Consider the following 10,514-nt stretch of genomic DNA (forward strand, 5'->3'; position numbering starts at 1 on the left):
AGCCGATGCAACAGGGACTTTTTAATTTGTCTCACGTAGTCAACGCAACAGGACGTCAACGGAATAACGGGCGTTGCTCGTTGACTTTGGCCTTGTTACTTTAAATTGTATACTTCGATACAGGAAGCTAGAGTTTCGTAAATGGGCGCGCCAAAATTTCTATTCGTTTACGCAACGCTTGAAAAAGCCGATCGAAATTCTTGGTCATAGAAACTGTAATTATACATGCGTGACGTTTTAGAGAAGCGTTCGATAGATCCCCTCGCGGATCAGCTGACATATATGTATGCACCGATTCTTCAAGTAATCAAGTTTCAGTAGAAAGAGTAATATCGTTACATTTTGTTTCAGATCTAGCAGATTAAATCTATCTAAAGAAGTAATTTTTAGACAACTATGCTTCTCTTACAAAATTATGCTTAGTTTCGAAAATGTAATAGAAAAACTGTAGCCGTTGCAGCTTTTTTCTTTTACTCTCCCCTCTAACTTTGTTTCAAAATAACGAAACATTCGAAACTTCCAACATAAACACGCCCATTGGTACGAATGAAACGCCTGCTCTTAAACATTATTTTCGGATCTCCGTAGACTGGCCTAAATGGTGTACAGACGACTGGATGTGCATGTAAAGCGTAAACAGAAAAGTGTAGCATCGACGGCGACGGCGACAGCGACGCGACGTTCGACGAGGAAAAGGTACGAGTCGAACTGGCCGCTCGCGAGGACTGCTCACTTTCTATTGTCCGATCATGCCAAGAAATCATTCGTAGCGATTTCGACTGTTCGTTACGCGATCGAGGCTCCATTTACCTCGTCGATGGAACCACTAAAACTGTTCTCGCTCGTTTCACGCTGCGCAGTTGGAAAATGAAAAAGGCATTTCTCGGTTAAATCGACGCGATCAGAGTGTGGCTTCCGTTCGCTCGGTTCACACAGGAGAAAAATTAATGCATCAGTTGTTTGTTTTTATTGAAGTGATCGATTTTCATTATAAGGCGATTAAGTATGGTATCCTGGATCGTCCGTCGGAGCGAAACGGTGCGATAAGATTTTTCAGCGATTCTAGTGGAAACGTTACAGAGCACGTGCGGTCAAGTTCGTTTGGAAAGTGTATCTACAATGTTCGAACAGCCTCGCAACAGTCAGAATTTAGCGTCTGAGAGTACAACAGTGCCTTGTTCGTTGGCCGATTCTCCGCCGGCAAGCTAGGAACTCGATGGACGAATCTCGCTTCCGTTAAGAGTTGCTCTCTCGCCGTGAAGAGACTGCACAGAAACGGTCTTCGTCGACGCTTACGATCATGTTTCACAGGGGATACAGTTCGAGTTAGATCTTGTTCCCGTTCACGTCTCTGTAGAGGTCGTCGTTGATACCGTACAATCTCGGCGAGTCGTTGCAATCCACCTACGACAAATGAAAAAAACACGAAATAAATCACTTTTAGTTGCTTGCCTGAAATGGTTACCACTTATTTGTAAATTAATCTTTTCACGTCCTTGGCTACATATGTGGACGTTTACTTGTTTACAATTATAATTCCTCAACAAGAGGAGTAGAAATTTTACGGGTTGGCTGGGCTGATAATGTTATTTTCGATGTACAGTTAGAGATATAAGAAAAGCTTGAAGAAAAATCGTCCCTAAAGAGGTTAATTATATTATATTATAGAAAGAAATATCTCCAAAATAACTTTGATAAATGAGAGATTATACAATGGTCCACCATATAATATTACACAAGATATAGCTGTACATTCCAAGTCGAAAATGCTCGACTTTGTTATAAATATCAACGAATGAAAGAAAATACTCGTAGAGGATCAAAATAATTATAGATAGAAATTGTTAAAGAATGTCAGAGGTTTACACCTTGAACCACCAATCACAGACGCGTGCTGACTGGCTAAAGACGGTGCCGTTTGGACAAAGGAAGCTGAACATGCGTCCATTTGGTAAGCACCAGTGCCAAACCTGCAAAGAAAATATCATAAATTTAATTCGATTTTCTCTTGGTCACTTTAAAGATAATAATTATATGTAATAGTAGAATTTCAGATTTTAAGTTTCGAGTTAAAAACCCAATTAATTCTTTATAATTCAAATTATATTTGTTACCCAAAAACAATTATTTAATTATAGAGAGAAGCACATAGAAAGTGTAAAGAAAATGTTAATAAACACGGATTTCCAGGTGTACCTTGACCTGAGAAATTATAAAATAGTTGTTGTAAACAAGGTGTTTGCAGGCCTTGCTGTTGCTTGCAGAGTACAATTGAGCCATTAGGATTACACGATTACATTAGACTTAAAAAGTTCAGATAATGGATGTATGATCTCAAAGTCAGACGAAGTTAAACAAAAATTAAGATGATTTAATAAAAATTTATCAATTAAAATTTTACATTTTTAATAAGAAATGAAACTTTACTTGAAATATCTGTTAAATTGAGAGATGTAGTGCAATCGTAAATAAATTCAACGCTGATTGTTTTAATATTAAAACGTAAATGGAGATAATTCCACTATGGTTTGCGCTGTGGATTCACCTGACATCTGGCTTCAGGATCGGCATAGTAGCCAGGTAACTTGCCTCCGCAGGTAAATGTCAGGCCGAAAGGTACGGAGTCGTAGATCGGGTAATCCACGCCAGGCGTGTAACCGTCTACTTGCTGAAACGTCAATAGAGATCAAGTTGGTTATTTCAAAAACGACATATGTCACATTTTGTATTTTGTATCGATTAATCAAATAGCTAATATAATGTGGCTTCACTTGAAAGCACGGATTTTTCACAGATTTTTCGGATCTCAATTGGTAGAATAGAGAAAATATTTGTTTCCATTGCATTCTTTTTTCTCATTTTCCGCAACACTCGTGACTTTAACAAAGTATCTTTAATAAAGTCTTTGAAAGGCTAAAATATTTCTCTAAGTTCACGCAAGAAGATATGTGTCTCGCAACTGGATTTCCCTTGGAACAAAGGCAATTAGCCATAAGACGTAATTAAGGAAAACATTTGCACAGCGGCAACTGCCTCGTGACTCTGTCGAAACAGTACCGACAGCTTTCGTCATGCATTATCGTTCACAATACAATGTGGACCGACCGAGAATGCACGTTATTAATCGCATGTCCTTTCCACGTTAGCTTTGTTACCACGATACATCATTTGCTCATCAATTTGTATTTATTAAATCGTTCCTTTTCTTTTCTTTTTTTCTAAACTTGTCCTCCCATTCCCATTGTCTGTAAAAAATGTTGGAAAGTTTGTCCAATATTCGAAGATTAGTAAAATTAGTTGAAAAATCATGTCTATATCTGTTAATAGATCTTCTGTGCATAAAAAGACCTAAAGTAGAATTCTCATAAAGTTTCATCTACAGTGGCGCGTCATTCCGTAAATAATTCACCTGGGTTCCGGTGCGTGAAACAAAGGTAAAGGTTCAAGAGTTCGCTCGGCGAAGCCCTTCTCCGCGGACGACGGTTAATGATCCGAACAGCTCTTAAAGAACGTCTAGACCGTCGTAGGGGGATCTCTGCGCGGGATCTTTTTCGCAATTGGCTATCGGTCGAGATGAGAGGAAAGAAGGAGGCCGTTGCGACACACGAAACGAGCCAGTCCAGTGCGTGCACGTGCCGATGTCTGACCGGAAGTCGGGTTACATTGTTCCCCGCGAGCGGATGCGCATCTCCGTGCCTTTGTATTCGATTTCTCGAGCAGCGGTACGCGCGCAACCGCAAAACGCGGGCTCCACCCTCTCGGAGCGACGGGTGATTTCGATGCTTGGTTAAGAAGCCACGGCCGCGATGGACGAACTCACCGCGAGAGGGATTCGGATAGGTCAGGGTTTCCTGGAAGAGATACCATCGAACAGCTTCCAGAGAAAGTGACGAATTCGAACAATTCGCAACGGTGATCAGCTCAGAAATGGATTGCAAGGATCTGAGAGTAGGGTGATCGGAGATTAAGAAATTCTCGATACTTTTATCTCATCTTCGAGGGCTGTGTCCGAAAAATGTTGGAGGTCCTTGAAAGGGGTGGTTCGAGGGCTGATTTGAAACAACTAGCGCGTAACCTACGCTACCGCAGCCGCTCCACCGGCATACCCGCTCTCTGATCGCTCGGGCTTTTCTCTTAATATCTCCTAAACGAAACCTCAGACAACATTTTCGCTAAGGGAAAAGTTGTTTCAAATTGCCGCCCAAACTACCCTTTTCAAGGACCTAGAACATTTTTCGGACACCCTGTATGTATATACGGGTATGTATACCTTACAGCTTAGAATGTAAAACTGACATGGAAATAGACCTGTGTTACACTTCAAAAACGATATTCCGAGTTGATCGATAATTTAAAATGAAATACCAATTCACAATTGAGTTGCAAGGATGACCTGGCACTGCCATCATCGCAAATGAGGAAATCCTTATCCAAGTATCGAGAATGCCGGATGACGGAGAAGAATCCAGCAAAATTGCGACATCGATTCGTTGATTTTATTGCGGATTTGGAGGCGCGGGACCGTGAATGTTAATCGCGATAGCGATCCTCGTATTAATTAATCATTTTCGTTTCTCTGGCCGCTGCCATTGAAAATTCGGTTCCCTTCCATCCCGTCCTTCCGTTTCGATACGCGTTCACGGTCATCGTTTCCGGTGAAAATGAATACGCACGCGGCTCGACGGTCGCACGATCGTCTGTGGATAAAATTTCTAACAAACGGAGGCGCGTTCGAATTATCCTGGCGTGTTTCGTAATTCCTGGAATCGACACACGATTCTCCTGGATTCTCTGTTCGCGGGTATTTCGATACTTCCAAAGTCACACAAGTTGAATAATAGATTATTCAGGAAAAACGAAAAATTATTTGTGAACTCGAAGAAAATTAGTTACGCAACAAATGTCGCGTTTTTCGAGTCGTGTTAATCGAGAAACACCAGCGTGCGCGATTTCCAAACGTCTTGTTCGCAGAACGAACGACTATGTCCAAGGAAGCGTGAGTCGCGACGAGAAAGCACATTCACGCAATAGGGGTTAATTAATGAATTACTTCACGCTACCAGCTGAGGAAGATGACGCGAGAAGATACTCAGTCGCCCTCTGTCATTGTTGCACGTGAGAAACCATGTTGAATATAATAATTTCGCGGTTGAATTCAGCACAGGTTTCGTAAAAGCATTGTTTGCTCGAGAGATGATTCCCCTCCCCGCCAGATCTCGCTGTTGCGCAGTAACGCATCACTTTTGGATCAAAGTTATTCAGAGTACCATCGCATCATAACTCGATCTAACGTTTCGGATGTTGACTAGATTCGAGGAAGGCATCCTCACCATTGGTACATTTACATTTTTCCAGCTTAGCCAGCTCTGACAATAAGATTATGGTTTTTTTAACACATTCGCGACCGCTGACGTGAATTCACCTCGATTAAAATTCTATTGAAATATTTGTCTAATAGACAACGTTGTTCCAACCATCCATTTAACGGGGGGTCGCTACTTACCGCCATCGCTTGGTACAACAAAACCGCGCCGTAGAGCAGGATCGCGCACAGAATGTGGTACCGCGAAATCATCTGAAAGAAAAAGAAAGAGTACACTGATCGATAAATTCAAAGACATAATAAAAGACAGTCGATCATAGTGAACCGAAGATCACAGAAGAATACTCTAACGTTGAAATTTGCTAATGATTTCTTTTAACCATTTCGTACCTAATAGTCTCGTACACGTTCTTCATATTTTAAAATCAATAATTTGGCTGTGACATATAATATAGGAGAGTATGTCATGTGTATATGTATAATTACAGAAGTATAGAGAAGAATAATATTTATTCGAAGAAATAAAGAAATAATTGAATTTCTTTCAAACGAAACGTCTGGATTTTCGATTAAAAAGGGTTAAATACCGGTAAGAATTGGACTCACCTTATCATACAAGATCCAAACACCTTAATCCGCAGTATCCTTCCGCGTGGTGTTCATTTATCTCTGGTTGATCCTTGTTCCTCGATCGCACAACGCACTCTCCACCTGTCCTCTGTTCCTCTGGACCTCCGCCTACACAAGTTTCGGTCTTGACGGTGTTACCGGCAAAGTTTCTTTCTTGAAGAATGCCACCACGAAGTGGTGGTATATATATGGCTTTAGAGATCGAGCAGGAACAAGGGGGGGTTCTTGAGAGGCCCTCTTACACGGGGCTCCCACACCGGACGAACGGAGAAAGAGAAGATCCCAGGGAGGTAGTGGAGGGATCTTGAGCGATGCCGCAGATTCTTCTCTTACGCAATCCCTTCGTGCTCTTACACCCGTGAAAACACTCGTAACTTGATCGTACTTGAACCAGGGGCTGCAATTTTTCCACGTACTAGTCGTCCTGACAACGGGGTTGTTACAGGAAAAACAGGTTGGGAATCGTTCGACACCCATATATGGCTGACAGTACTATTCTCTGAACAACTAAACAATTCATTCTACATATATGTTAGCCATCAGAGGAAATGAATTTATATGAAATTCATGAATCTTTATGAAGAATACTCTATGTAGAGTACTCTAGATTTCTTTCTTTGAAAAGTCACGCTGCCAAGACTCTTTGCTTAAAGTAAATTCACATGCATAGAACGTGAACGCGTTAAGATAAGTTCGATTATAGTTTTGGCAGCCCTCGTGGCCGCGAAAGTGCTGTCAGTTACGAGGGCCGACGAGAGGAAACGTGGTCGACAGTTCTGATCTACGTAATCTCGTTATTTTTTCACCGCGAATACTAATTGTAAGTTTACGCAAAGTCTGGTGCTTCTACAACCGTGAAAACGATCGCGTTGCAAGGACCAAAGGGAGATTTCAGTGGTGAATGCAAGGAGAAAGGGTTATCAAGGCTTAAATCCCTCCTCCCACTAACAAACAGAATCTGAATTTATTCCGTAAAATGGGAGTAGAAAGAATGCTGATCACAAAAAGAAAATCTTCCTCTCGGTTTCCATAAACTTAGCTCGTTTCAAAACCTACTTCCTGCATCGTCGCGTCGGCCGCGGTCGGCGTCGCGTCGATCTCTCAAAGAAGCTCCTCGCTCGGCGGACACGACGCCTTTCGTGGATTGAACGCGATCCTATCGATTAATTACACTTTGTTTGTGTTTCTCGGGAGAAGGATACTCGAGATTATTTCAACGATTCCCATCGATCAGACACAATGGGACGTTTTTATCGTGGGATTTGCAAGCGGAACGGAAAATGGTGGTCGTAAACTGAGCCCCGAAAAAGACTTTACGATTCATGTTAGCGTAGGGAGTCGATCTTGGAAAAATGTTCTATATATGGAATCGATTTTACAAATCGATCAACTCCATTTTTTGGGTTAAACAATTTAGTTATTTTAAATTGTGTTGGTTTATCATTAATAATAATTAATATTATTAAGAAGTGATGCAATGTCTGTAGTCATTATTGTAAATTGAAAACAGTTCATATTAAAAGATCACACTATCGCTCCAAGGCTAAAACTGATGCATATTGATAACAGGATTATATCGGACATAAATAATGTATCTAGATAACGTGTATAAACTTAGAGTCACGAAGAATTAGAAAGAGAGTTAAGAGACACGAATGTTTCGCCATACTATTCGATACATCATGTTGAGTTGGCAGAATTTTACAGAACCAAAACTTATACATTCATCCTGCAACACACAAACAAATTATAAATAATTTAATACAGAAATTCGAATTCATAATTAAGCCAAGAGAAGAAGCACAGAAAGTACTTGCATAAAAAGTAGATCGTGAAAGTGATCGTAACGAGAAGAAGAGATAAGATTATAGTTACATTAACGAATAAATGAATTTCGTCGATTGTGTCGTACGAGTACATTTGAGAACCAGGAAGTTGGGAGTTATTCGTGGACTACACCTATAGTTGAGAACATGCGGAAAAGAGGAATCTCGCGAGAGATCGAATCGTTCGTTTGCATGGTTGCCCGTTCCATCTTCCTCTCTGTAAACCCTCAATTTTCGAGCCGCGTTCGGTAGCAATTAGCGCGGGATAATCGCTGGTCGCGAACTTTTCCACATTGACATGCAAATTCTACGGAATTAGACGGCTAATTCCAACGACGGCTCGCCTTGGCTCTGACTCGAATCAGATAACGAACTTGTACGTCGTTTTCCAGCGTTTTCTGTAGCCATTTGTTCAACGTATATGTATATGTTTATACATGCCTGTAAATAATATGAATTATTACATGGATCACACTCTAGCTTGCAAAATGTAAATACACTTTATAATGCACATAATATGCAAGAATATAAAAAATAATAAAAGTAAAGTTTATATTATAATATTTACATAGTAAAATAAATTTATATGTAAGTTGATCCTTTTTTTAGGAACGTTTGCAAAGATTTTATTTTCTATAAAGTTCCACAATGTAGGTATAAAAGGTATAAAAGATGGAAAGGTTAAGGAATAAAATGGCACTTACTATATATAGTTCAATAAATATATGTCAAGATTCAAATGTGCCTTTGAATTTTTTTTAAAAATTGCCACGAACTTTCTGGACAACCCAATATTTAAATGTATAATGTATATATATATTAATCTTTCGTTTACGCGATTTAAATTTCAATAAAGAAAAATGGAAGATTTTGTTCGTACGCCATAGTATGTGCTATCTCCTCACGGTGCAATCAAAACTGAACTTCCTATACTTGGAATTTCCTACTATCGCTAAAAATGACAACTGTCGATAAACGTATCCATAGCTGTTACACTCGCCAACTAGAGCTCCATTGAAAAGAATGAAAAGTGTTGAAACAGATGTGCTCGGAGAGACTAGCACATTTCACACGTAACTAGCATGATCGTCTATCTGTTTCAAATTACGCGAAACAAATGCGGAAAATACGCATCAAAGGAGAAAGGATGACACAGCGAGAGTAGACGTGTCGTTTTGAATTAAATTATCGTTAATTATATATCGAGTCAGTTGCAAAATCCACGCAGCGCTCGTGGGAAGGTCTGCCCGTCTTCTTTAGGATCGAGAATAGTCGCGGAGTCATCTTGATGCGACCAAGACGTCGGCTTTGATGGAGAGGAAAATTCGTGTCCTCTTGTTAGGAAACCTGTTATTAGGATATATTATGGTCGCATTAGAAAGTCTCCCTTCCTCGATCTCTTGTTTACTTAATTTAACGCGAGCCCCGATAGCGGTTTCAAATGTATCTTATCTCGCTATGTATCATAATGTCCCCGTTATAATGGTTACGCGGTGTAAAGGCGCGGATTCTTATTACGTCTTATTACAATCGAGAGGAAAGAATAGATTACGCGGACTCTTCTTTTCCTTGAGGAAACCAATCAAAAGGGAACCATTCGTTTTAATGGACACTTTCGTCACGACTCCGACGCGACGCGACGGTTTTACCTCTCCGCGCCGAATCTTCACACGCTCGGCGATGTTCAACCGCTATAAGCTTTCGTAATTTCATAACGAGTTGACTTCCGAGCATCTTTCCTGTCGCGTACAATAAGCGATATATGAAAGTCTTTCTCACGTTTCTACTACTGCTACTCGATTAAATATTTCCACCTGACGGCGGATTATCCAATAGGCCAGGGGTGCGCAACCTGTCTCGGGACTGGGACACCAAATAAAGCATCGTAATTGTATTTGATGAGTCACTTGGTTTCATAGTACACTTTATTCCTCTGCGGTTTTATGCACGGTCAAGCTTGTTAAGAATGTGATAGAATCAAAGAATCTGAATTGGTGTGGGTTGAGTAGTTTACTTTTACTTTTAACACGTCGACTCCCAGACTAATAATTGTCAACATTTCTACGAGGCTAAAATTCCATTTCTATACAAGTAGAAATGATATAATTCAACATTTCTGGTACTGCTTATTTTTGCAACCTCTTAAAAATTTACTAATCCTATACAGATTCATTTTCTTCGACGCCTCAGCTCTAAAATTAATTTATTTAAATCCGTATTGACAATTTTGTCACCACAACGTGTTAAATGACATCATTGATGTATCACTGGTAAAACAAACAAGTCTTCTCAAAACAAAATTAAATCTAACGAAGCATTCTTTTTTTAACATATTCACTTCGTCGTAAGTCCCACGAAGAAACCGCGCCACTGATTAGAAATCTGATCGTCCTCGTCGATCGCAAAACTGTGACAAACTTCGTGATTACATCTCGCGATGATCGATGGATCCTCTGGCAGTCTTTCGGAACTTTTCGCTGGCGTTCCTTATCGATTTTCCTGCGCGTCCGTCGATTGTCCAATTATTTTAATTCGATTCTACCTCGATTCTTATTCGCATCTTATGAGCACGCAGCGTACAATCGACCCGACGCGGCGCGGCGCGGCGCGGTCTTATCTTCGTTGCGTAACATCGTGCCGCTGCATCGTATGAATTTTATTCTATCCAGAGTTATGTAAGCGATATAACATCAATCATAACGAATCCTAGGAAGCACGTTTCGTTTTGTCGTACT

The 10,514-nt window shown here is 40.4% G+C and overlaps 1 protein-coding gene across 1 annotated transcript; it reads right to left on the minus strand.

The window, feature by feature from the left end:
- Positions 1 to 567: 567 nt before the first annotated feature.
- On the minus strand, positions 568 to 10,387 carry LOC128892365 (U-scoloptoxin(01)-Er1a). The gene is made up of 6 exons (XM_054152737.1): positions 10,209 to 10,387; positions 5,930 to 6,061; positions 5,504 to 5,575; positions 2,546 to 2,668; positions 1,869 to 1,970; positions 568 to 1,404 (listed from the first exon to the last, which is right to left on the minus strand). The coding sequence occupies exons 3-6, from the start codon at positions 5,573 to 5,575 to the stop codon at positions 1,327 to 1,329; spliced, it is 375 nt and encodes a 124-aa protein (XP_054008712.1). The 5' UTR covers positions 5,930 to 6,061; positions 10,209 to 10,387; the 3' UTR covers positions 568 to 1,326.
- Positions 10,388 to 10,514: the final 127 nt, after the last annotated feature.

The sequence above is a fragment of the Hylaeus anthracinus genome, unplaced genomic scaffold, assembly GCF_026225885.1.
Source record: "Hylaeus anthracinus isolate JK02 unplaced genomic scaffold, UHH_iyHylAnth1.0_haploid 12002, whole genome shotgun sequence".
Lineage (NCBI taxonomy): Eukaryota > Metazoa > Arthropoda > Insecta > Hymenoptera > Colletidae > Hylaeus > Hylaeus anthracinus.

What these genes read in the sequence shown, in the direction of transcription:
- LOC128892365 (XM_054152737.1), bottom strand. Translation starts at nt 5,575, where the DNA reads ATGATTTCGCGGTACCACATTCTGTGCGCGATCCTGCTCTACGGCGCG. An exon ending in TGTTGTACCAAGCGATGGCG is followed by an intron (nt 2,669 to 5,503) that starts GTAAGTAGCGAC and finishes TTGACGTTTCAG; the next exon opens with CAAGTAGACGGTTACACGCC. An exon ending in ATCCTGAAGCCAGATGTCAG is followed by an intron (nt 1,971 to 2,545) that starts GTGAATCCACAG and finishes TTTTCTTTGCAG; the next exon opens with GTTTGGCACTGGTGCTTACC.